Genomic DNA, 27,479 nt, shown 5'->3' on the forward strand with positions numbered 1-27,479 from the left:
GTGGGTACATTTCTGGGCTGTCACTGACACGGTCGTCATGAGTTTTGCTTCTCAAACAAAGCTTTTTTCCTCTTGAAACAGCACAGCTTAAACACGTTATTTAATACTCTCTACATAAGATGCACATAATTTGTCAAAGCAGTAAGGCATAAACCACTTAACAGGAGCCAGATCCGAGAGCAGTAAAGAAAATAAAAGGGCTACAGTTTGCCTTCACTGTTTGCTACTACTTACATTGTTAAAGATGACCAAGAAAAGAAATAATGTATTACTTAAAAATAAATAGTCTCCTCTTTACTCTTACAGTCACAGTCAACAGGCTGGAGGAGCAGCAGAGGAATGTAGAGAACACGTCAAAACCCAGAAGCGTTACAAAGGTCTGAGCAAAGAGATCCACGTGGATTTAAGGTAAGCAAATATGAAACCAAAAAGAAGGCATTTATGCATATTAGCTTTAAGAAGTCTGTAAGAATATGGTGGTACATAAACCTTCAATAGAACGGCACAGCTACAAAACCTATCAGTTATTTCACACTCCTCAGTTAAACGCCTTCAAATACTATTGAGGTGGGTGATTTATTTTGTTTCTTTGCTTGCTTGTTGTTGTTTGTTCTTTTTTTAATGGAAAAATGGTTATCCCTCTGAAATGACAAAACACTGAGCACACAGGTACTGAGGTTTCAACTTGCTAAAGGTTTTCAAGATCCACAGAACAGCTCACTAAGGAGTTAACAGTAGAAATGGTGTCAGTCAATGTGGGCTCATGAAAAGTATCTAATGTTAATGTTACAAACCTGGAAGTGTGATTAGCAGTAACAGATTTGCTATAATGCTATCAAATACATGAAACATTTTTGGCACATTACCAAATATTTTGACTGTAACCAACCAAAAAATAAAAATCAGCCCAATACACATAGATTAAAATTAAGTGACAGTTCCTGAAATGTTACGTCAATGGGAAATTACTGCACTGAGGTCCATCAGGTATCGAACCTTGGCCCTGTGCCATTCAATATTTTGGTCACTGGCTTGGAAGAAAGCAGTCATGAAATCTGCAGGAGATACAAAGATGGGAAGAGCAGTAAATAGCAAAGGAGCCAGGTCACTTGGGCTGCTCAGCAAAGTAAATGCAATCAAAGACTGCTTTGGAAGGGGAAAGATAGTGGAGGCCAGAAAACAAATCTAGAGAAAAGAGCAAATGGCTTCTGAAAGACATGATGAGATCCAGTGGCTAAAACTGAAAGCTGGTCAAGCTCAGCCAGATGTAAGGCACCCTCAGTTTTACACGGGCACACCAAGACAGAGCCCAGCACACGACCAGCACAAGGCTTTCCCTGGGCGAGGGCCCTGGCTGTGGCACTTTGGGAAGCACAGGCTGACCACCAACATTCCCTCTGTACTCTGCCCCTACTTACATTCATAACATCTGGGATCTCATCAATGAGCAGGAAGCAGTCACTACCAGCATATCAAGCTTTTATTGGATTTCTCGTGCCAAGATTTTCTGGTCAAGACTGGATATATTTATCCACAGCTATGGGATTTGAGGCAGAAATTAATTCAAAAAAAAAAAAAAAACCCTACAATCCATGTGCAACACGGGAATTCTGTCCCTTTTAGGACAAAAATCTATTAAACTTGAACATTTCAGTCACAAGCATCTTAATAGAAAGGCAAGACCAAGCAACAAGGGAGGGGGAAAAAAGTCACAGGACAGTTATTAATATACACCAAGTCTCAGGACATACATATAATTATTCAAGTTGCTTTGCTGCTCGAATAAAGGAACGTCCACATTTCTCACCTATGATGAGAAATCTTTTTATCTGAATGGAGTCAGATTAAACTATGAGTGAAAACAACTTTATCTCTGCTTCCTGGGGAACAACTGCTGAAATGCTTTAGTTTTTCTAAGTCAACATTTCTGCATTTTTGTTAATGAAGTTCCACTTCTCGGGAACTCACTGTAGACATCCTTGCTTCAAAGACAACAGATGCTTTTGTAAACACAATGGCTTTCCAGGGACCTTACACACCAGTAACCTGGTTCTGTAAGAACAGACACGTGCACACAGAACAACCTGCTGAAGGACGCTTAGGTAGGAACTGTTGAGAAGGAGGAGTGCAACCAAGCCCTGTATGACCACACTTAGCTCTCTGATTGTACTACAAGACCTTGGAACACAAAACAAAGTATGCAGTATCATTGGCTGAGGCCCTTGAAGCTCAAAATCCTCCTGCCCTAACACATTTTCCACTGAAAAACAGCTTCTCCAGGAGGTAAGCTTCATGAAGAAGCCAACAAGGCTCGTGTTCTGTCCAACAGCCCTTCACTGTTACCTTACCTTACCATAGTAGGAAGCTGGGGGAAAAAAAAAAGGGACAAAGAACTTCTCAGGCAGTAGAGAAATACTGCTGATATCAAGTGCTTCTGACCACCCATTCTGCCAGACTTCCTTCTCGTTCCACCACTGGACTGAAGATTTACTGAAGAAGTTGCAGCAGGCCAGCCCTGTTCTTCTCTTCAAGCATCCCTTTCAAGCAATTCCTTTTCCTTTGAGAATCAAGCCTAAGTGCATTTCCTCTGATGGACATCAAACTTGCAGTAAGGCATTTAAAAGTTAATGAGCTAAGCATGGCAGTAAGACAGCTATGTATCCATCAACAGAGCCACAAAGCTCGTGCCTTCACAACAGGAAAGAGCCATGACAGATCTCCTAGAAGATGCACCTGAAAGAAGGTGCATCCCTCTTGCTGTACGGAGAGAACTGAGAGGCAGAATAAACTGCTTATTGAGCAGTTTTGTGGTGCAAGAAACTGAAATAGGTCTTCTCTAGAATGCAACATTAGCACTGTTATGGTAGAGAGCTCACCACTCACAGCAAGAGAAAAATCATTCACAGAAGAAAAACAGAAAAGGAAAAACCCAATAAAATAAACAGAAGGGATAAGTTATAAAGCTTGCTCAAAAGCACAAATGGTGTAACATGGATCATCTCCTGACCCCTACCCGATGGGGTTTTCTGGGATTTGTTACCAAGCCAAGAATAACATTAAGGTATGCAGAATTCAAGACAAGATGAAGATTTCTCACCATGGCTGTCTCAACGCCACCCTCAAGCTACAGCAGTTGCTCTGAGTTTGAACTGCCACATAGATTTGCAGGGCTGGGAAGACCCTCCATTGTGCACATACTGCACCGTTAATCTGGCTGGTAGATCAGGTCGGGGTGCTGGGCTCTTGGTTTCCAAGTCAGCTGCAGACTGCCAGCTTTACTAAAAGACAGCCTGGTCTCCCCCATCGCCACTCACCAGCAAGGCAGGGCATAAATCTGAAGTGTTTCCATGTGCATACTTGCATTTTATTACTCTGGGAAATAAAGCAGAGCACACAGACATCACAGAAAGATAACTACCCAGTTACCATTTCCTCCTGAAGTAAAGGCAGCTCTCTCAGTGGCAGCACACAACTCAGTAAAAACCATACACTGCTCATTTTTATTTTCTGAGATCTACCTCAATTCAAAAATTGTGCTCTTTTTTCTTTGACTTCCAAGTGTGAAGTTTCAGATAACCAGATGCAACTTCCAATGGAGAGAAACTCTACCAACAAGTTTAACAGATCCAAAGAGCCAAATTACCCAAGAATGAGCACTCAATAGCACAAAACATCAGAGAACAGAAGTTTGTCAGAATCCCAAACATTTCTCAATCTTAAAGCAATTTTTTCCTATCCAGCACAGACAAGCTGTTAGGGTTTCACTGCCAGACAAAATTAGAGGGACATCACTACCTACCAGCATTTGCCTCCATACATCATGCTATCCCAGCACAGGGTAGTAACAGCCTGCCAGTAGATGGAATTGCTCTGACTGGAAAGTACCTCACACAGAAGAGACAGCAGGGTCAGTTCACTGCTCTGCTTCATTTCATGAGGCCACAGTAATGTCCATGCCACAAAGTCAGGTGTGCAGGCAAGGAACAGACTGCCACAAGCAGAGTATTGGTGTGGTACAGAAGCATGCCAGTTAAACTGACTGCGACAATAGCTCTATTTCATATTTCCCAGCATTCCTATTTAAACAGGTTCCCTTCTCCTAGCAACTCCATGCTGACCCACATCATTCTGTCTGCAAGGGAGCCACCCTGTGAAACCAGAGCAGATGAAACAATTCAGCTAGAAAACAGCCCAGGAAGGGTAGGCACAAGCTGCTGAACCCACCTAAACACAGACCACCAGCAGCAAAAGCATCTATTAAACCATCATTGTGCTCCAGAAAACATTTGGAGTGTGTCTTAGTTTTACCTTTTTTTAAACAGATCAGTTACATCATCATTTATTACTAGCTTAGCTCAATGCATTGTATCTCTTCCTATGTCTTGATCCCAGGTTATACACAGTCCTTCACCGTCTCTATCTCTATGACAAAGGCAGAGATTCAAATACATACAAAGTCTGCAAAGTGGACTGGAAGCTTGATTCCACTTAGAAAACTAAGTATAGTTGCATCACCCATCATTTAAAATGTGATGATGATCAGGAAATGGCAAGGACCCGTGAAAGTTTGCTGAATGCTTCTGAACTGAGAGGCAGCTTTTATCTTACAGGTAAGCCAAGAGCCATTTGACTCTGTTATCTGTGACTGTAAGAGTCTATGTTATGCTAAAGGAACCTCTGGGTAAGCCATTACATAATTGCCCCAATGAAGAATAGGCCTTCTGACTCCAGCTAACTGACAGCTTCCTGACAATTCTTAAGACATGCAAGGATACACCACTTTATCAAGTCAAGTGATTGTTTTACTACAACAATAGTGAGAAGGATCTCCATCACAGAAACAAAGCTGTATCTTGACTACAGTAAAGTACACCTGACATCTTAAGGCTTCCCAGAAACTCTGGAAAGAATCCCTAGCCCTTTCAGACCGATGGTTCAGTCTCAACTGGGGCAGAAATGATGATTTAGGTGAAATCGTTGGGTGTTCCAGGCAGCTAACAGAAACAAGGCAGGATCATTAGAAGTGGGGGCAGAAGGGAAGCTATTCACCTTAAATTAAATAATTAAAAACAAATCCATACACGGAGAAAAGGTTGGTAACACCAAAAGACATTGTGATACTGTGTTCTGTAACTTACAAGTTGTCAGAGCTGGAATTGTGTTTCAAAATGTACCTTAAGTGATGCATCTGTGCGCCCACCAAGCAAGCAGCAAACACAAAGGGAGCGCTGCTGAGCCTAAGAACCCAGCCAGCTTCAGGGCCCGTAGCATAACAGTAGCAAAAGCACAATGGTACAAAGTAAGCACACTGTAACTCATACAGAGCACAGTCACTCTCCTGCCAGGAAAAACAAACAGGGCAGAAATACTCCTCCTCCTCCTTCACCGAACACCTGAGGTTGCACCACTGTAACAAAGAAGCTGGAGCCCTGACCCTCCTCCAGATGTTGAGAAGTAAGCAGGGCTGCTGACAACTTCATAAGGAGAAGTTATAGCAGCCAAACTTCTGGTGCTGAAATAAGCTGTGGGAACTGAAATTGCCAGATGTGAGGGAGCATTACCAGGAGCAGGGAGCTTTCTTTTGAAAAGGAAAACCTACACAGAGATACAAGAAACTTGCAGTAAGGAGTGATGAAAGTCTGACCTTTGGTGTTCAGTGGAAATTCTCCTCAAAGAAAGTCACCAATAAATCTCTCTCACTTCTCACTGAGACGCGGTGTTTGCCATCATTTCACACAGCAATTCTTACTAACCTTTCAGCTTCAGACACACATCATCAGTTCCATAAGCTATTCCTGCAGATATGCTTCATGGGAGAGGCACCCAGTTTCTGCAGGGTATTTTGCATTTTACTACAAGTGGGATTACAGCGAGTTTTTCTTCCTCCTTGACAGCAACACTGGATAGAAGATAAGATGCTTAACGTTGTTCTTGTTTCTATCCACACTTTTCCCCTTTCACTGGCAATATAAACAACTGAACAAGCGCATACAGAAGAAAAAAAGGAAGAAAAAACACCTTTCTTTTTCCCCCTGCATTATTTCTAGACAGAAACAATTTCCTGCTGTAGTCCAGTTATGCCAGCAGGAACAAGTGGCGGGACCAAGGACATCTGAGATAACAACACTGCTGAAATCAAGACCTCCACTTGACTTTCTTGTTGTGGGATGGTCTTCTTCAGGTGGGAGACTGATGTGTGAAACAGGTACTGGACCAGAACTGAGGATCACATTCAGAACAAAAATCTTCACACCTGGGTTGATGCAGAAGTAACACGACAGAGGAAACACTCCTTATGATGGCCATAAGATACCAAAGTTACATCCAAGTATCTTTTCCTGGGCAACTACAGTGAATTTGGTGACTACCAGCATATTTAACAGTTTCAGTTGCACTTAGATGAGTCACACATGCATCACTTTCAGCTCCTACTATCATCGTTAAGTCTCCACCAATCCAAGTAGTTCTATGCAGTTTGACAAAGCTCAGTCTCCATCACGCCTCTTATTCTGACAATCAGATTTCTGTAATTCAGAAAGTCATGTTACCCACAGTACCTGGCTTGAGGCAGCCCCATCCTTCTCACAACTCTTATTTTCCTTCCAGTTGAAGTTTGATGCTTGAAAGCAACATGTGCAATCTGAACCTGAGAGGAGGCAGCAGTCCCGCTAAGCTTCCATACTCTATGTTTCTGAAACTCAAACTACAGCAGAATCTCCAATATACTCACAGTTAACCAAATTAGGGGGTTTCTATTCAGGAACATCAACAAAGAGACATCTGCAGGTCAGCCTTCCCAAACAGCAATCGTTTCCATTTTGCAGCTGGAATCTCAATAAAAAGAAGTCTTAGTGGATGGGTTACTGCCTCAGGTCTGCTCAAAGAATGAAGGCCCTGTTCAGGATGTGCGGCAGATCTTCAAATGATTCTCTGGTGGTAAGATACTGAATGCAAACTGGCTGCACACTCAGCTTTCTAAGAAGCCACCTACCACAAACTGTTCAAAATCTGAATTCAGTTTTCCAGGTAATACACCAACAAAGCTTCTCAAGCTTGGTATTCCACACCATGCTGTGCATCTGGATTCAGCAAAGACCGAAACATCTGTAACAACCTCAGTATGAAGAAACAACAGGAACACTGCTGCTTCTGCTTCACTGGAAAAGCTTCAGCTCTTCAGATCAGGGTCACCATCCACTTCTATGGTATCCAAAGCAGTTTTGTTTTGCTTTTTTTTTTTTTGTAACTTCTGGACAATCCCTGAAGAAAAGAATCCCATAAATGGATTTCCTAATCCCTGGCTAGGAGCTGCCAGCAGGACAACTGTATAAACAGTGGAGGAATTTGATACAAACTGCTTCTGCTGCTTACATGCAAATCATCTGCTTCTAAATGATTTCAAGGCCAGAGTGGCACTCCGATATTCAAAGCTGCAAAGTAACCTCACATCTGTGAGGCTTTGCAACCATCTTCCCTGAAGTGCATTCTTCCCTACAGGATTATTTACACATAATTTTATTATGTATTATTAAATGAGAGTATCACACACATGTAATGAACAAACACAACATGAAGAAAGAACAAGGAATTGCCAGAGACAGCAAGGGCAAGAAGCAAAGATAACTTCACACACGTAGCCTACTCACCACTACCATCAGTTTCACACCTCTGCAGGTTACTTCTCTACAGCCAATGTTTCGTAAGTGTTCTTCAATACCAGAAATGTCTCCACGCTCAAGGAATATCAGACTTCTAACACACGCAGTGCTCCAGATTTTATGAAATTAAAATAACCAATAGGACTTAATGAACCTTGAGTTCCCTTGAAAACTTGAAAGAGAACACAACTTGCTTTCCCATAGAACCACTGGAGTAGCACCAGCAGGGTGAGTGAAGGAACTGACCATGGAAACTGAACGCAGCAAAATACCAAAGTGTTGCAAAACACTGCACTTCTCAAGCACGTGGTCTTCAGAGAACATCTGCCAGCAGTAACTAAGCCAAGGAAGAACTGCAGTCTTACCCAAATTTATCATCCTCACACAAAGCTGGACAGCAGACATGAAAACACAGAAACTGTAACCAATTAATTCAACGTGTCAGCCAAAAATACTGGTAAGAGCTTTAACAAAAGAAATTCAAACCATACCAAGAGAGAGGTCCCTTCTTTTAAAGGGGGACAAGAACAGAAGCTCATGGGAAAACAAAGCCTGCAGAGGAACCTGCAGAATCCACAGCTACACAGTGAGGATTGCCATCAGCATCTTGTTCACTTCAGTCATTTAAGTAGTTGCTTACAGTAGAGCTTCAATAAATAATTCCAGTAAATGGTCATAACTTGAATACAAGACATTCCAAGAAGTGATCAACTCAAAAATACATATTTTAAAAATAGCACACGAGTTTAACACTGACTTCTTAATCATTGAGCTGATAATTACCACCAGATAATTGCTTACATAACAGAAAGCATGCAATCTCTCGTTTTACAATAACTACACAATCACAAAATGCATTTTAAAGGTAGCTGTGCTATCAATTCTGCAACAAACATCTTAGCATAGGGTTTTACTCATCCAGATAATTAGTTCCTTACAAGTTCCAGAGTAACATAACCTGCAATATGAGGATTAAAAATATAGGTATATAATATATATATAGAAATACAGCGTGCAAAATCTTACAGTTACCTGATGCAAGTATTTCTACAGATAGTTGACTATTTCAAAATCTCTCCTAGGCTTGTGTTCACTCATTCAGAAGTCTGAAGTGGACTTTCATAAATATCTTGAACACGGTCTAAAGACTGTGTATGTTCCTGGATTAACCTACAGTTAATCTCATTAGACAAAGAGCCAAGATTTTCAAGAATGAACACTAGAGCTGTAACACTAAATAAAGCTGGCTCGTTTCAAAGGCAACCAGGAAATTCTTCCTTCTCCTGCACCCATTTTGAAGTCATCAATAAGCAGCAGTCAGACTGCAGAAAAACTGTTCCTACCAGCAGGCTTCTGAATATGCATAACGCCAATAAAGCTAATTACATTTCAAAAAAATAATCTACGTGCAATTAAGATACTGGCAACATTTTAATGCAAAAAATGGTTTAAGTATACTAACATCCTAGTCTTGGGATATCCAGTCAAGCTACGCAAAGAGATGCGTTTGTCCCTTGCATACTCCCAAATGTGGAAGTAGGATCAGAAACTGGATCTGGAAGAAAGGGTAAACAGCATGTTAGTTAATTCACAGAGGATACTATGTTCGGAGATGTTGCAAACATTAGCGAATACATCAATGCCCTGAAGAGAAAACAAAGTCAGCTTTGAAACAAAAATCTCATGGAAAATAACTTCAAACACTCGATGGAGAGGAAAGGTGGGGGATACAGGAGGAAAGAGTAAAATGAAAGAAACCTAGAAGCAGCAACAGCGGACAGTCAGCTGAATATTTGCAGTGAAAAACAGTTTGGAGTTGCAGAAGCATCAAACAGAGCAGGGAAATTAAAGTTCTTTCTACAGTCTTTTGAGTCGGTAACAATAGCCATTTCCTAACACAATTGCCAGGGACCGAAAAATTCCCCTTCACTCCCAGCAAGTGGAAAGCTCTTCTCAATGGCAAATCAAGTTCTGCAGGAGGTAGGGTTTAATTTTTTTTTTAAGCAAAGTTAACATACGGTTAGCATAAGCCTACGCAGCAGGTTTTTCCAGTACTTCTGCTGCGCGAGGCTTTGTGCACGAACAGGAGGAAGCTAACAAAATGAATCCATTCTTACAGGTGCAACTCAGCCTTGCATTGTTCAGATTTATTCATGTGGTCCCCGAGCAAAGAAACCTAAACAGCTAGTTCAACCACTCGCAAGAAGAGAATTAAAACCTTTTACCCTTCGCTTCAGCCTTCAAGTTACTTTTCTGACAACAAGGATTTCCACTCGTCCGTGGCAGCGGACGCCTGCACTACCCAGCTGTAGGGTCAAGCTAAAGGCAGAGTTGGCTCTTTCCTCCCGTTGATGGCCTTCAAGAGCCTTCCTTCTCCCCTGCACCTCCTAAGGTCAAGCGCAGCAAGTTAAGTAACCGGTGTGCATTTCTGAGGACTGTCAAAGCCTTTGCTCTTCAGGAAGGCTTCCAGACACCAACTGCAAACCAACTGCAGAACATCTACTCTACTTCATTCCAAATAAACAGAACAGAGTTAGTTTTGCAGGACTTGTTACCCTCAGTAACAAGGTTTCGGTGAAGAACCAAGCGCTCTATACCCAGGGCAATCCGCAGATCAAAATGGGAAAGGAAGGAAAAAGAAAAAAAAACACCACAAAAGAACAAAAAACCCCTTTCAATAGAAGCCATATTTCTGCCTATCATGTCACTGCCTTTTAGAACAAGCTCCACATGGAGATCTATGCTTCAGTTTGCACACCATCATCACATCCAAACAGGAGACTGAAGGCTTTCCCTCCTGCCTCCTCTTGACAACTGCTAAGCTAAGTGATTTCTGAGGCAAGTCATCCTATGGCATCCTACAGCTTCTGTTTGTGATGTGATGGCAAGAACAAAGAAACGGTCCTTCCTGCTCTCCCCTATCTTTGACAAACTGCTCATTCTCCCGTTTTTAATGGAGATTCCAACCCAGGGCCACACAGAACGTAACAGTACTGCAGCACATTTTAAAGCAGGAGCGCAGGTCAGAGCTGAGACTCACACTGTCTCGTGGAAGAGCTCCATGCACTGTAGGAAAATGCAAAACTTAGGACATAACCAAAATTAATCCTGTCCTTTTTGCACATAGACACATGGACTATGTATTTACCTGTCATCCCTTTTGAAAGATCAGTGCCAGCATGAGACAAAGCACATAGAGGCAAATTCTAGTCAAGCCTTTGGATTCAAAGCACATGAAAAGCATGGGACCCAAATATTCCAGTGAAGATACAGGACTGCATGAGGGAAAAAAAAAAAAAAGAGGAGCTGGAGCCAGACGCAGCACACGCTGCAGGAGCTCTTGGTGTGTGCTGAGACCAGGCAAACAGACCAGGCTCAGGTTCCTATTGGAGATCCTACAGCACACGTCACAAAGTCCAACAGAAGGCAACGAGGCCTTCTACTTTTGGGTTAGAGAGAAGATTACCATTGTTCTGTGCGAACCAGAATGAAGAAATCCCTATGACATCCTACAAGGGGACATAAAGACAGTGAGATTCAGCTGGTTTGATCTCTGGAAGCTACTTTTTGTTGACAATGGGTGATGATGATTCTAACATCTTCATTATAGTATCATTTGTCTACAATTTCCTATTAATGTTATTAAAATCAACACAGTGGATTAAAGATTTATCTACTCACTGGGACGTACTGCAATTTGATGCACATGCACTAGGCAAGGCACCAAAATGAAGCTTGTCCAGCTCAAGTGCTTTAAAGGAAGGGCAAAAAAAAACCACAAAAGCAGCAAAATACATGCGTACAAAATGCAGTGCGTAAGTTAACTATGAAAAGCACAGTAAGACTGCTCAAAATTGCACAGCTCACTTATCTAGAGTTCCCAGAAGATGGATCACTGCTAACTGAAGGCTACCGCTACGAGGAACTCCACAATGCCTTCAATGTCACGAGGCTACTATTGCCGATTACCTGGCACTTCCATCCACAATAAATCCACCTCTCCGCTGACAGGGCTGATCCCACTCATCCTCTCCACCCCCTAGATGCTCACTCATCTCGCATTTGCAAGGCAACACGACAAGGTGGTTCAGGGATCGGTACCACAAATCGTTGTCACGGGAAAATCTGCTTGTGTTACACATTGCCTGCATGCTTGCTATTTTCCTGTCACAGGACAAAGACTTTTCCTGAAGGATTTTCTATCTGTAACTTCCCATATTGCTCATTAAGGCTAAGTAACATAAACATTGTTATTTATCAGAAATCAGTGTCCAAGTTACTGCCCAGACCTGCACCTAACATGAACGCAACGCAAATTCACACTTCAGCAAGGCCTGCAGGTGGATTTGCAGTTTCCTCAGTCATGCTGAAATGCATTATTACAGTTGCTTGGTGTAAGGTGACTCAGACACATCCCTCCCCCTTACCTAAAAAAAAGTACATTGAATTTTGCTTGTAGCATCTTCTGCAGATACTGATTGGAGCTGATGCACCCTAAGGTAAATGTCCAACATATTTTGGTATTTTCCAGCAAAACAGCGATGCCTCAGAGAATGATTCCATTCCTTTTCAGAAACTTAACTTTCTACTGAGTTGCTTTTATTACTGTAATATAATCTAGTTTTGTTTGTTTGTTTGTTTAAAAAAAGATAGCACTATGTTTAGCTTGGAAAAAGAACAGCTTCTAGCTCAACAGCCAACACTGTGTTCTATCAAGTATTCTCAAGGACCATTTTCTGATGTAGTTTGTCCAAAAAAATAGAGGTTTTCTGATGCAGCCCTATGTTGCCCTAACCGTAACTCAGGAATTGAAGACAATAAGGCTTTAGAACAGCTTTTTCCAAATCATCTCTATGAGGCTTTCTAAGCTAACACCAAAAAACAACAACAAAACACAAAGCACAGCACCTGTTGCTCTGGCTGACCTCCCCGTCTTTCTTTTCTGGATTTCAGACAAAGCTCCCAGCTAAACTATACCATTCAGCATGGTACTCACAGCCCACTTATGCCAGAAGCAGAACAAAAACTTCTGATTTTGCCCCAGATGCACCTTTGTCCTTCAGTGGATGCAAACAAACCAGGTAGCTGCACAGCTATTGACACTTATCTCCCCTCCTAAAAGCATTTTTGTGAAGTTTGACCCCCACTTTTGCTAATGGTGAATTTCCAAGAGACCTGGTTTTAGAGAGCTTTTCACTTTCCTTCACTGGTTCCTAGAGGAAGGACTCCTGGGATACCCCAATGCTCCGATGCCTATTATCTCAGAGCTGTCTCATCCTCCCCCCCTCACACCAAGATAACGGGGAGGAGCCACCTGAGTAAAAGAATGCATCACCAAGGAGATCCAAAGGCTGCAGACAAGCATTCTGCATGCTATTCCCAAAAATTAGTGTAAGCTTACGACTTCAGTGAGGCCACTCAAAGTGAAAGATCACGAACCCAAGAACAACCAAACCTGCTTTTGCTCCTAACACCATGCTGAGCACGGACTGCCAGCAGCAAGACTGCTCCTGCCCTGAGGAAGGGATCCCTGCCCAGGACAGCCCACCCAGCAGCCAAGCTCCAGCTGGTACCCATGCCCTCCCACAGCCCCTGCAAAGGAAGGCAGCTCAGAGACACTTCAGACCCGGTTTACAAACAGAGCCAGGTACAAATGCATGGGCAAAACTAAGGGGCAGCGAATCGCAGTGTTCAGAGCAAGAGTTATTTTTAAAAGAAAGCTCTGCCACAAACAACAGAATCTCACAACTAGGCTATAAATTCAACACTCTTAACCCTGTAAGTCTGCCAGTAGAAACCAGCTCTGCAATTAGCTCTGTGTGCTGCTTAGACTGAACCGTAAAAACCCTTCTAGGCAGCACCATGGCATGCTGAGAGCTCAGACCTGTCTGCTTTAAAGATGAGATCAGGAAAATCACTCACCTCTTCCCTGAGACTGAGCATGAAAGAACTATTTCTCCTCTTCCCTTACAGCAAAGCAAAGCCCTCTGAGTTTCAGTACTGGATGAAAGAGAGAAAGGAGAAGACCTCAAGCAGGCTGTACAGTTAGGATGCTGAAATGCCCACAAGCATGCAGGAAGGACAGGCTGGTTTCCTGGGAGCTAACATTTTCACAAAGACTTTTTTTTTTTTTAAAGTAGGCTTAGTAGTTTCAGTGCCGAAAAACCCAAATGAAAAGTTTCCAAATATAACTGCTTACTTTCTGAAGTTTGTGAGGTGTCATCACAAGTGCATTTAGCTGCTAAAGTTCATCAACATGCCAGTAAGTATAGACCAAAAAGCTGTGACCGACTTCTCCCTGCGTGCCTTCCCCTCCATCACTCAGAACACACGAGCTGCATAAGGCATTTCCTAACACAGTAGTCCCTGGGCTACCTGGGGTAGAAAAAAAATTGCAAGTCCTATGTGCTCTTCTCATTTGGAAGCACAGAATTCAGTTCAAAGTACAAGCAGCAGGAAGATATGTATTCAAGATTAGTCACAGGCAAACAGATGATTTGGGTACAAGAACCGATCTGTTTGTTACAGGCAAGGAGCCTCCATGGCAGGATGGACTACCATTCTGCACCATCTTTAACTTGCAAAGTCAATTTTTAATCTAATTTGAAACTGAGTAACTTGCTGAACGGAGTAACCTCTGAACTCTACATTCAATTTTGTACTGTTATTGCACTCAGTCTGTGAGCTCAGCTACGGTTCCAGTAAAATAGAGTGAGCTGCAGGAGAGGACAGGATGAGTGCGACTTGGGCTTTGGTGCCCAGAAGAGCAACAAACGTGGGGATTACCAAACGGCTTCCTGTCCTTACTGTGCTTCTAGCATACTCTGCCCATTAAAATAAATAAATCACCCTTCTTGAGGCCAGAAGGGCAGTTTATCTTTTGTTTCTGAGTATCGGCCAACATGTGGTGCTGACACTACACCAGCATGCACTGGAGCCTATGTGTTCTACATTTCATTCACAGCCCTGCCAGGGAGTACTAATGAACTCTTCAGGTTCTGTAGCAGGAATTTGGCCTTTGCAGCACAACTCTTGGAAGGGAAAGAATACAGAAGCCTTGATTACAGGCAGTGCAGTACTTAAACAGACCTACGTAATTCCATTCCAACCTTTTTCCACAAGTTAGCTTTCAATCTGAGGTCTTCCAGGATGATCCTCTTTAGTGATACCCATTTTTTGATAAAATTGACTTCAAAATAGCTAAACATGGGAAGAGAAAGGAAAGAAAGTTCAAGCCTAATCTAACAGATGACTAAATATCATCTGATACCTCCAGCCACTTTGGAAAAGAAAGCAGCCTTTGTTTACAAATCATTTAAGACAGTAATTTTTCTAACCACGGGCTCCTGAAAAACACGAAGACCCCACACAACTCACACTGCTGGCACTAGGATTGTTTTTCCACAGTTGCTTCTTGCCAGCTCCAGGTTGAAAATCAGTGACTTGAGAGAGCCCTGGCAAAACAAAGTTCTCTCGACAGTTTAGGCTTGTTCAAGAGATAAACACAGCATTCCTGCTGAATCCAAGCGCGCGTTATCCAAAAGGCCTCAGCAAGGCCTGTCTCAACACAGCACTGAAGTTGCCCGCTCCCAGATCACTGTGCATCGCTCCAGGAAAACTGCAGAGGGCCCAGATTTTGTGAAGGGTTTACAAAAATACTCCTGTAACATGTGAGAACTAGGTCCTCTTAGCATACAGTACCAGAAGATGCTTTTCATCACTGTATGAATGCACAGGATGACAACGAGGGCAGGGAAGTATAAGGAAAAAAGACTGCAGGCAGTATGTAAGCATTTAGTGAGAAGCAGCAATGCCTGCACTGTAGTTATAATTTTGTCTAAGCTACAGGTGAATGCAGATGAATAACCACCGAGGTCAGAGAAACATTCCACCTCCTGCTGAAGAGAACAACTCCTCCAATGGACATTTCCAACCAGCAAAGGGCACTTCCCTTCCTTAGCAGTGAGATCAATTAGACTGACAAACTAGAAGCAAAAGGAAACTGCAGATGCTTCTTTTAAAGGATGTTTCTCTCACTGTCTGTTTTGGAAGCAAGGTCTAGCAGAGGGCCCCTTTTTTATTCAAAAAGACAAACAGAAAACTGAGAAATCCCAAAATATTACAGTATCACACACACACAAACACTTAAATTCTACTGATCACTTTAAAATATTCAATGGAAAGCAAGGGATGAGGTAGATACGCTCCTCCTTTTCTAAAGGAAGTAAATGGAACCACTGCTTTAGGAAGATTGATTTTAAGTTTCCTTAGGTCAAGAAGTAAAATGATTTCCATGCACTTCTATTCTCTTGGTTTTGCAGAGTAAAATAGAAGTTACTACACATCACCTCTGCAAAAATTATTCTTCACTCCAATGATCCAACAGCACATTTGCAGAGATGCTTCATGAGGCTACATAAAGGACCACCAAGAAAGCAGCTTTTATCACTTCTGCCACAATTACAAAACTTAAACCAGAAGGCAATCAAACCTGAGACAAAGTCTGCAATAACCTCTGCCTACCTTCCACAGGTTTACAAACCAGACAAAACAGCATACAAATAAATGGATGCATCGAGAAGAAGGCCAAAGCCAAGCAAGCCCATTTGCTGGGAGCATTTAAACAAAGCTAATAAGGCCTACTCACAATCCATTTTGTATATTGCAACACATATTCTTCAGAAGAACAAGCCTGCAAAACACAGGCCAAAAAGGGGCTCTTCTGGCCACAAGACTCCTGGTTGAGCTGCACAAGCTGCTTGCTCCCACTCATCTGAGGCTACCCCAAAACTGACCCAAACGGCTGCTGGTTCAGTTGCTGGTTCATTAAGCACAGGCAGAGTACACAAGAGGTTTTTTGCACATGAATTGTTTTGGAAAGTTGAACAGCTGCAGGCCTAGCCTGTCCTTGCAAGGCAGGAGGCAGATCTCAGGTTGAGTTACACAGGTAATGCAGTTAGGTGCTGCCTGCCTTCCAGTGGGAGCCCAACAGCAAGCTGCTGAGCACGAGTGACTCCAACACCAGGACGTGAAGAGCATCAGCACTGTGGAAGCAGCAGTGTGGGGAACTGCAGGCTGTGGGGTGAAACTTCCACATCCTTCTGTTAACGTAACCAAAGAAAAAAAAGAAATCAAGAAGTGAACAACTCTGTAGCTTGATTACATCTTCCTCTTCTTACTGTCGGTTGCTCCACTTCCGAAATACGACCACTACCACCCAACTCCAACAGCAGCTGAGGTGGGAGGAAGGTCACTGCAGACTGACCTATGCCATTCTCCAGCCAGATACTGAAATGCACACATTATGTATTTATTTTAAAAAAAGAAAGTTCAAAGAGAACCAGGAAATTTTTCATTAGTAAACTCAACTCAAGAGTTAAGAGATTGCCTGGTGGCCTCTGCTATCTTTCCACACTGCTGGATTCAGCTTCTGAAAGCTTCCTTTGTTAATGAATACTAGGCTCTTGTCCCTTCTCCCTTCCATAAAATATCATGGTCCTCAGGGCATAAGGAGCATCCTTTGTCTCCCTGCAAGTCCTCCCTGTGCAGCCACTTTGCAGCCGTTTCTAGAAAATGCAGCAGGAATACCATCTTTTCTCTTCTCTTTAACAGAAGTGGAAAAATTGAATGGAGACTTCGTCTAATAGCAGTTTTACAACACAGGAAGCGATGTCCTGCAGAAACGTTGGAGCACCATAACCTCCACTTCATCTCAATGGGCAAGCAGTGTTGATGTGTAACTTAAATCTCCTACTCAGCTTGGAGAGCTGAGTTTCTGTCAACTCTCCATAAAAGAGCACTTCCATGTGCAGCACAGAAGAGAAGCTTAATCTGAGGTAAGAGATAATGCTCTGAGGACAAACAAAAACAAAAGTCATAAAATGACAATAACAAAAAATTACCACAAGTTTCTTCAAGAGAAAAAGAAAAGCTGAAGCTCTCACATTTCCCACAGGAAGCTGAGGCCACATGGATTTATCAGAAGGAGCTCTAAGGAACCCCAAAAGCCTGCAGAGACCCTGGGGAGAGACAGCAGAAAGCTGTAACTTATTAATGGGAGTACTGGACAAGAGCAGCCAGCATGGCTGGGAAAGCAAAGCCCACATTATTAGGGAGTGAGCATGGAATGAGACACAGAGCTTTGAAGAGAGACAGAACCAGGGAAACTGCTTCACACAAGTGAACATAATGCACATAGAAATTAGCACTCAAAGAAAGACAACTTAAGACTTGTACGTGGGTTTGGCTGATGTCACACATCACTCTCTGCCTCTCCATCCCCTGTAACGTTGTGGCACAAAACAAAAAAAATATCAACTGCTTCCCAGCCAGGTGCAGTCAGGTCACAGAATCACTAAGGGCCACACAGAGATGTGCATTACAAGGGTACAATTTGAGCCCGCTCACATGGTTCTGCTGGCAAATATAACCACAGTCTGTAGTGCCATTAAAAGACAGAAGAAGGGCTCAAAAATTGATTGGTGTTGGAAGAGGCTGTCCTGTGTCCGCTCCCTCCCCTTCACCCTGTAGATGCAATTCCACACAGTGCTTCAGACGAGCTGGGTGCTCACCTCACTCCTAAGCGAGAAGATTCAGGTCACCCAGCAGCACCAGAAGATGGCTGGTTCTGCAGAGCCTTCTGTTCAGCGACAACGAGCACCGCCAGGCAAGAGGCAGAGCCTGGATTGGCCCAGACCAACTTGTCTAACCTGTCCTCAGACAACCCTGGAAGCCTCGTATTTCTCAGGGAATTAAAGTGTCCATCCACGTAACCTTCCAGAACCAAAGCCTCATACTCTTAACAGTGAGAATACGCAGGCACAGGAGGGCAAGGCAGAAGACTGGAAAGTCCCACTTGAAATGCTGCAGCAGTGTCATTTCTACCTTCATCGGCACGAGATGGCTACCTCTCTCTGACCCTATGACATGCCTGTTCTTCTAAAGCTTTGCCTAAACGGACCTGTAGGGAGCATTCTCTTTGCTATGTTCCACTAGCAACAGAAGAGCACAGGTTCTCAGACAAAAACTGCACACGAGGCTCGTCAGCCTAAGATGGCAGAGCATTAAGACATTTAAGAGCTGTGTGATAAAGATTTACACACCTCAGCAAAGGAGTGCTGATTTCTTATCATCCATCCTTTACGAAAGTGCAGCTGTAAACTCAAATACTGCTGCGTACAGAAGTGTAACTTTGGGATGTGGCACAAACTGTCAGAAGGGGCTTAAGGAATTTGAACAGCCCCATGGGGATCTTCTTAAATGGTGCAACTAGCACAGAACTGCTCATCTGTAGGATGCATTTGTGCGGGGAGGTTCACGTATGCAAATTCTACAAAGACTTCATCTAGATGGAGCTGGACTATTTTGTGCTGCAATTCATTTTGATGAAGATCTATTAAAAGTAGATGGACTCTGAGTGTCGTAAGTTCTTAGTTAAAAATTAAGCAAAAGAACCCGTACTTCCTGCAGGATGTCCGTGTCTAAAGAAAGAAACCTCCCACCTTGCAGTGACAGTCATTACTTTGCACAAATTAAAGCAGACTTTCATTAAAATGCCAAACAAACCCAGTCATTTGGCCTTGTCCAAAATTTCATCTGACAGCAAGCAGAAGAATGCAAGATGGCACCACACAAAGCGACCATCAGGACTTCTTGAGCATGCTTTGGTTTGGCTGGTACTGCCCCTAGCAGAGCAGCACTTATTCCCCATTTACAAACAGAAAAACGAGGGTAAACCTGAAGTGATTCGTGGAGAATCAGAAGTGATATCTGAAACAGATCTGGATTCGTCCCCCGCAGTTCACCTTCTCAGATGCACACCATCCTTCCCTGAGCATTTAAAGCAGAACTAAATATCAAGCTGTAAGTTTCATTCCTTTTAACGAAAGATTTTTATTTTTAAATGACAGCTGCCTCAATTTTTTTTTTCCTGGCATAACTGTCACAGAAGAGTAATTCTCCATCCCTGCATTCCTACTGCAAACAGGCAAAAACGTGCACAGAGCAGATCTTCTCACACAAGCCTTTAGCTACTACACTGTAAAGTTTCTGTACAACAGATTTATATTAATGCAAATTGCCACAAGCTGCATCGACGCTACATGCAGGTTGAGATAAGGCAAACAGCACCACTTACACATTTGCTGTGGGCACGGAGACAGACACCAGTGCAGATCGGCTCTATATTTAAACTTTTACTTCAGCCCGATTTCTGCTAACTTGTTTTTATTGCTATTTTCCACCACCATCAGGGTTATAATAACCTTTCTTATTTTGGATCAAAGAAATACAGCCTGCCCTTTGAACTAGAACTACACTAAAAACCCGGAGCTTCAAGCCTACTTCTAAACCTACTTCTAAACTTCTAAAAGATAATGGGGCTAACTGCTCCGTAATTTGGAAGCTGCAGCCAGTTTCTATCAGCTAGAATACCGGCTGGAACTAACCCAACTAATCACCAAGATAAGGAAATGCAATAAAGATTTCAGAATTATTCCCTGTTATACACATTCACTTGATTAATATTAACTTCTAATACTTCCTGATACATCATATTTCCTCCACGGAGTCCACACTTTTGCCCTTAGCCCTGGAAGACCACACTGAACAAACGGGTGTCCAGGAACAGGCACCATTCGGGTGCTTGGGTTGCAGGATATCGCCGACAAGGACTGTTTGAAATAGCTAAGTGGAAATCGTTCAGCTGACTTTACGCATAAGCTGTCAAAATAAGATGAAGTAATCTCTCAATGAAACACTGACAGAGTTCAGGATGGTTGGAAACCTAACGCGGGTGCTGCAGGTTTTCCTTTTAGATCATTTTGTTACGCAAACCAGCATCACAGCTAAGGAGAACCAGCACATTCCCTTTCTCCCTCCCCCCAGCACAAGCTGTAATTCAGTCAGGGCGTCTCTAGGAGTACAGCTAATATTTAACAAAGGGCCAAGCATCACCAGCTAGTAGAAATGCACGCGAATACCTGAAACTATCACTCTAGTAACCACACAGCACTGCAATGCCATTACTGCCTGCCTAAAAGCTGTCAGGAGGGTTTCAGGAATCTGTGGGTTCTCTCTGCCATCAAACTCTCTGCTCCTTAGTGATGTGACCTCACCATCCATTTCCAATTCAGCAAGTGCCTGAACAGCAAGTGACTGGAGGCTTGGAGAGAAATAGACACATACACAAAAAAAGAAAAAGCACAAGATACATTCACATCTAGGCATCTGCTTTTGGACACAGAGAGACACACTAACACTTGGGGTTGGACCAGAGAGCAGGTACGCGAACATCAAACAGTTATCACCTGGTAGATCACATCTCCAGAATCACAATACTAAGAGGGCATTGAGATGCTGCTCACCACCCCTACTGTGTGCTTTGACAGCCCAGTGCACTGCACAGTGAGCTGAGAAACCTCTTCTGCACCGCCACGTACCCCACCAGTTACCTCATCTCCAGCCACAAAGAAAGGAAAATGGGGGCTTAAAATGCGCACTGAGGAATGGAGGTTGAAGCCAGAGCAGCTCCCTAAGCTGCCTCCCACCACAACTGTGCTGGCACAACTGTGTCACAGTTCCAGATGATCTGCACCTCTCCCTCTGTGCTCTCACTCTTCTCCCCTCCATCAGCCATGCATTCTCACCCTCATCCTTGTGCTAGCACAGGTACATGCTTGGCCCCTCAGCAAGCCAGTTCAGAGCACTGTGCTGGCAGATGACTTTATTTCCCCCAGAAGACAGTGATTTCTGCTAGCACAGACCCCCTGAATTGGCTCGCTGGGGGCAAAGGCTATTCTTCAATCCCGCTGTGTTTCTGCTCCTCTTGGGAGCACAACTTCAGTTGGACAAACTGTCACGAAGCCCCAGCACAGCAGGGCAGCCTATTGCAGAAACAAGAGGGAAAAGCGAATTACTTCAGCCATATTTTATAGCCAAATGCTCTAGTTCAATGCACAGGCTTCATGATTTCTGACTACCATGCTGTGCGCTAAAATATCACTTCTCAGGGAACTCTGCTAACTCAAAGAACCCCACGCATCTCAGATTTACTTTCAGAACTAGACAGCAATTGGTATTTCTGAAGGAATAAGAATTTTACCATTCCTTACCTCCTCATTTTTACCTTTCTTTTTTCTCCCACTCAGGGAGAAATTCTTAAGACTTCTAAAAATGATCAAGGTGAAAAAACACATCACACATTTAACAGGCCAGTCCATAAGCCTCAAAGAACATTGTCCAAACCCACTTAAAATGACACTGATGTATTTGGAACAAGCAGTTAAGATAACAGCATAATTCCATCTGTGTATCCTGGAGTAGTGCAATAAACGTTCAGTAACTCCAAGAAAAAGAAAAAAAAATTCAACAACAAAAATAGGTAACAATTAACACACTTATACCATCAAACAATTTATGCAAGATCTATACTAGGAACAGGGCAGGTCCCAAGACCTCATAAAGCTGATCAATTTGAGGCTGAAACTATTTATGACACAGTGCCATCAAGATAAAAGTCACACAGCACTGTTAAACTTTGGACTTTATTTTATTAAAAATGTTATTGTACTTTATCTCCAAAAAAAAAAAAAAAAAAAAAAAAAAAAAAAGAAAATCCCAAGCAAGTCTGTGCTTAGCAGTGTCTGCAGCACCTTTTGTTTAAGCACACAGAGGGACTTTCAGAGCGAAATCTTTCAGGGAAACAAATGTATATCAAATTTAAGTGCAGGGAAGGGATAAAGGAGAAAGCAGCTCCTCTGGGAGACGGCGATTTAAATGGCTTCAGGGAAGTGGGACAGGGAGTGTTTGAATGATGGGGAGGATGCACTGATGTTAAGTTTTAATACTTAGGGCTGCTAAGAACTTCAACAACGTGTTCTCCTCAGGTCTGCAGATGACCAACTTCTTCAGCTACCCATGATTTTCCCAAGCAGCATCATAATGAACAGGCAATTCTTGCGCTTCAGAGCTGCTGTTTGCGGACCTTGCATTAGGGTGAAAGTGCTCTGTCCCCTCTTTCTTTCTCACAGCTTTCTGATTAGGCTCCGACCCACAGGACAGCAGTGCTGGAGGCTCCCAGCCCCAAGCACAAAGCAGCAGGACAGAGGGGAAGATGAGACGACATGCTGCAAGCAGGGAGCTGAGAAAGGATGAGAACAGGTGATCCCAGCAGCAAGGTAAGAGGAGATGAGAAAAGGAGACACAAGTAAAGCCAATCCGGCTCAGGCAGAGAGGGAAGCCAACAAAAAACACCTCACAGGACAAAGTTACCAGCTCAAATAAAGATGAACCCCTGCAAACTGGATCTAGAAACATCAATAACCGGCTGGAAGGAGGACCCAACACCTTCAGGCAAAGGCTGCCCTTGGATTGCTTTATGCTCCAAGCAAGCTAATTGCTTCTATTAATCTGGAGTTAACAAGCACCTAACGCACAGGTCCATATACACAAACTAAGGCACGTATGGAGCCCAGTGCCTGCACGGCAGCACTCACAGCTCCGGGTGGAACCAAAAATGGTGCTTTAAATCCTCGGTAATGAAGCAGGGCGCGGGGCCGACCCACAATAAGAGGTTTAACTGCGCACAAGGAACAGAAGTGAATCTGCAAACGTCGTTACAGATTACCTACGGCGAGCTTAGGGCCGCGTTCGCGTACGTAAAAAATGAAACGAGGGTTCGCGCCCGGTGAGAAGGAAAAAAAATACGAGGGGGAAAAAAAATAACACTAAAGGAAGGAAAACAAAAAGGAGGAAAGCAATCACACAGCCCTGAGCCGCGGCTCCCCGCGCCCACCCGCAACTTTCCGCCCCCCGCCTCGCCCCACGCCCGGGCACTGACAGCGGCTGCTCCCCGGCGGCGGGCGCGGCCCGGCCCGCCCGTAAACAAGTTTGAAGGGGCCGCGGCCGGGCCGGGCGGGGAGGAGCGGGCGAGGCGCTGACAGGGGCCGCACAAAAGGGCAGGACCCCCGGGCGGCGCCCTCCCGCCGAAGGGCGGGGCCCGGCCCGGCGCCGCTCGCCTCGCGGCGGCCCGCAGAGCGGGGGAGGGCCCGCAGGCCGCGGCCCCGCCGCTCCCTCCTCTTCCTCCCTCGCCGCCTCCGCCGCCGCCGCTGCCGCCGCGGGGCCCGGCCCGGCCTCCCCGCCGCGCCGCCCGTCCCTCACCTACACAGTGAATGAGCTTGTGTCGCCACGAATCGAGCTGGTGGCGGACGCCGCGCCTCTCGATGGAGCACTGCTGCCGCCCGCACGGGCTCGCCATCTTCTGGGCGGCGGGCGGGGGTGGGGTGGGGGTGGGGGCGGCGGCGGGCACGGCCAGGGGGGCAGGGACGGGAAGGAAGGGCCGCGCGCCGCGCCGCGCCACGCCCACCCGCCCTCGGCGCCCGCCCCGCCGCCCCGCGCCGCGCAGGCGCCGCCCCGCCCCGCCCCGCCCCGCCGCCGGCCCCTTCCCGCCGCGCGCCTGCGCGTTCTCCCGCGCGGCCTCCCGCCGTCCGACCGCACGTGAGGGGCTCCGCCGGGCCCCGCGGGGGGGCGCCGTTCTCGCGCCGCGTCCCGGGCGGACGCCGCGCCCGGCCCTGCGGGTCCGAGGGACGCGACGGCGGGCGGTCGCCGCTGCAGCCGCGGGGGCGTCCCCATGCTGAAGGGCCGCCGCTCCCACGGGGGACGCTTCATCCTGAGGGGAAGTCCCGGCCCCGAGGGGACGTCCTGTCACTGAGGGGGGGGCGTCTTGCCTCCAGGGCCGCGCGCGTTTCTGCCGAGAACTGAAATCTCCGCTCCCGCTGTGAGGGCGGCCAAAGCAGCCGGACCCACGACCAAAAGGAGACGTGCCTCGGTTGCCTCCTGGCAGCCGTGGCTCCTCGACCGACCGCCGCCTGCGTTTTAGCCCTTCAGCCTTAGGCCACGAGTAAAAAGCTGCTCCGGCGTGAGCTCAGGCGCTGTAGGGGTGGGTGGTGGGGTAACGCAGCTTCTGATGGCGCGCGGTGAGCAGCTGGAGGGACCGGGGAAGGGTCGGTGCTGCTGGGTGCCGTGCAATGCTGGTGGCTGGGCTCCGGAGCGCACCGGACTCGCGCTGACAGGAGGAGGAGAGCAGCAGCAGCAGCAGCTTTATGAATGCTCGGGGCATTGAGCTTGGAACGGTGAAATGTTGCAACCCAGAGCCTGCCCCGAGCCTGCTGCAGGACCAGCTGCTGCTGTCCACTCTTCTGTCATGAGGGAGGAAACACCTCGCCTTGTGTTACGCTAGAAAAGCAGGCGGGAGGGATTTGCAGCCACAGCTTTTCAGCAGACGGTCTTCTTCCTCTGCTGTCAAGTAGAAATACAGTTGGGTAAGCAGCAAGGCCAGAGATGAAACCCAGGAGTCACGACCTTCTTTTCCCCACCCCAGCCACCAGCATCATTACCTTCCCTCCCGTGACCTTGCCGAGCTGCACCCAATTAGGGAGCTGGGAAGACAGAGGGGTCAATGCTGGCGGCATGCAAATTTGGAAGTAGGATGTCCCAGAGGTGACGCTTCCCGTGGAGACAGAGAAGTGCTTGTGCCCCATTCAGGAGCACTCGCATCTGGGATGTGCTGTCCATCCTGCTTCAGAGCTCTGGGCTCATGATGCATGCAGCTAGAAGCCTGCCTTACAAAAGGAAACCAGGACAGCTCAGCTTGGCTTGTCCAGCAGAGAGAAAGCAAAGACGAAATATGATTGCTCTATCAGCTCGAGTGGAGAAAGGAGATAAATTTCAAGGAAGGGACAGAGCTGTTTGGAGCTAAATTGTAGCAAAAGAAAAGGTTATTAGCTGGCCTTTAATACACAAAATTAGGGGATGGTTTCTAATTCATTGCAGGAAAAACTTTCAGCTTGTGTCCTTGCAGCTGTAAAGCAACGAGAGTTTGGCCAGGCCTGCTCTGATAGGGTGCAGGGCCATTTGGAGCCCCTTATCCTCACAGCATATGTTTGGTGCAATCTTGTCGTAGAAGCCTGAGATTCAATGGCCAGTGTTCATGAATGTGGCAGCATGGCCTTGGCCATTGAGCTGTCATTAACCCCTTGTTTCTTCTGCCCTTAGATCACATCCCTGCTGTGACAGAGATGGCCCAGGTATGCATATGAGGCTGGTCTTAAATTGTTGAATCTCCAGTTCAAAGCAGTTTTGTCATCTTGCTCCTGCAGCTTTTAACCCTTACTCTATCCTAACACCATTCTGTGCATAGCCTCCATATGCCTTTCTTTTTGTAGGATGGACAAGACGAATTCCCACAGTTCTGTAATGGTCTGGCTCTTGCCTAGGTGATATTAGAAATCTGTCAGTGCATTGATTGACAGAATTGCACGAGCTTTTCACAAAGTGTGCCTGCCTTCTGGAGAAAGTACCTAGCCCTAGAGTGCCTGAAAGTCACCTCCTACAACTTTGACTCACAAACCTTTGACTGTTTCAGTTGTGCCCTGCAGTGCTCTGCCCTGCTTGTGGCTGGCAGTGAGCACTCCCATGAAAGAGCTGGCAGGAAGGAAGCACGTGCTGGCTGATCACATCTCGCTGTAGTTGCATCGTCTGTGATCTTGACCCCAGCTTTTATTATCAGAGAGGCACCATTTGGCATAATGGCATTTTTGTTGTCATTGTTGTTTGCAACCTTCTCTTTCTAGATCAATGTTTAGACTGCAAACTCTTTGAGATAGCCCCATGTTTCTATTCTGTGCTGGTGCAACACTTGACAAAAAGCTTCTGACCTGCAGCTGCAGCATGTTAGAGCTGTGGTCAAACAAGCAGAAAGTGAGACAGAGATTTAATTTGTTTTCAAGCCCCTCCTGTTCCCCACCGCTAATCACACACTGCTAGTGTGGTAAATACCAGCAGCCTGGTTTTCTTATCCACTGCCAGACCAGAGAGGAAGAAGATGAGGAAGGCATGAACTAGAGAGCTAGAGGAAGGGAATGGTCTGGCAGCCAAAAAAAATGGCTTAAATCCATAGGCTTCCTGTGAGGAAAGGCAAACAGAGGGTCAAAGTCCGCTTTAGAAAGAGGCAGAAGCACTGGAATCACTAGCCAAGACCTCAGAAGAGTAGAGAGGGGCATGAAGCACTGTGGAACTGTTCTCAGGAGAGTCTTCAAGAGTGATGGCAAATGTGGTGAAATGTGGTGAAAGCCTCAGGCGTGCTGAGGTGACAGCAGATCCAAGTTGATCCTGAAACTAGGCTGGCTGGGCTCTGATACACCAGGGCCTGTATCATGCTGCTCCAAACAGCTCTGGGGAGCTCTGTTCAAACCAAAGTGAATGCTCCACATTTGTGGGCAATACTGCCAGTGGCCGTTCTTCTGCTCGCTCCTGCAGACACCTCAGCACAAAGCCTTGGGCTGGGGCTCTGGCCTCCCCCTGCTCCGCACTAAATATGAGGCTCACTGCAGTAGAAGCATTGTTTTCCCCCTGTTTCACAGTGGCTCCCCTTTGATGTTAATTGTTTGCAGGCAAAGTTTAGCAGAGAGCGTATCTGTTCTCTGGTTCATCTGCTGGTTACTACTGAGCTGCCCAGACCAGTGGAGAAAATGCTTTGATGTTAATGAGCTGCAGACAATTTCACTTAACACCGAGCAGAGCCTGGCATCTCAGAGGTAAGGCTTTCAAGGCAGATGCTACAGCAAGTCTCTCCAACATCCGTTCTGCCATAGGAACAGAACATACACAAGAAGGCATTAGAGCCGAAATTTGTCTTCTCACCCTATAAGCTATGCACCACACCTGGTATTGTTATGGCCGCAGAGGTACCAGAGGCCAGGAAGAAGCAGGAAAAAAAAATGGCCCCATGAAACAGCATTGCAATTATGGGATTCAGTGGAAATA

At 45.4% G+C, this 27,479-nt stretch overlaps 1 protein-coding gene across 7 annotated transcripts in view; it reads right to left on the reverse strand.

The window, feature by feature from the left end:
* Positions 1 to 23,933, reverse strand: part of LCOR (ligand dependent nuclear receptor corepressor) — a 71,278-nt gene extending 47,345 nt beyond the window's left edge. For 2 of the 7 annotated variants that reach the window (XM_048944462.1, XM_048944468.1), the window contains exon 1: positions 23,817 to 23,933. In XM_048944462.1, coding sequence (XP_048800419.1) covers positions 23,817 to 23,913 — 97 coding nt within the window. In that variant the 5' untranslated portion in view covers positions 23,914 to 23,933. Of the gene's footprint in view, positions 1 to 9,120; positions 9,214 to 23,816 lie in introns of all 7 variants that reach the window. The other 5 variants (XM_048944464.1, XM_048944465.1, XM_048944463.1 and 2 more) reach the window with 5 other exon arrangements.
* Positions 23,934 to 27,479: the final 3,546 nt, after the last annotated feature.

This window comes from Lagopus muta, chromosome 5, assembly GCF_023343835.1.
Source record: "Lagopus muta isolate bLagMut1 chromosome 5, bLagMut1 primary, whole genome shotgun sequence".
NCBI classification, from domain to species: domain Eukaryota; kingdom Metazoa; phylum Chordata; class Aves; order Galliformes; family Phasianidae; genus Lagopus; species Lagopus muta.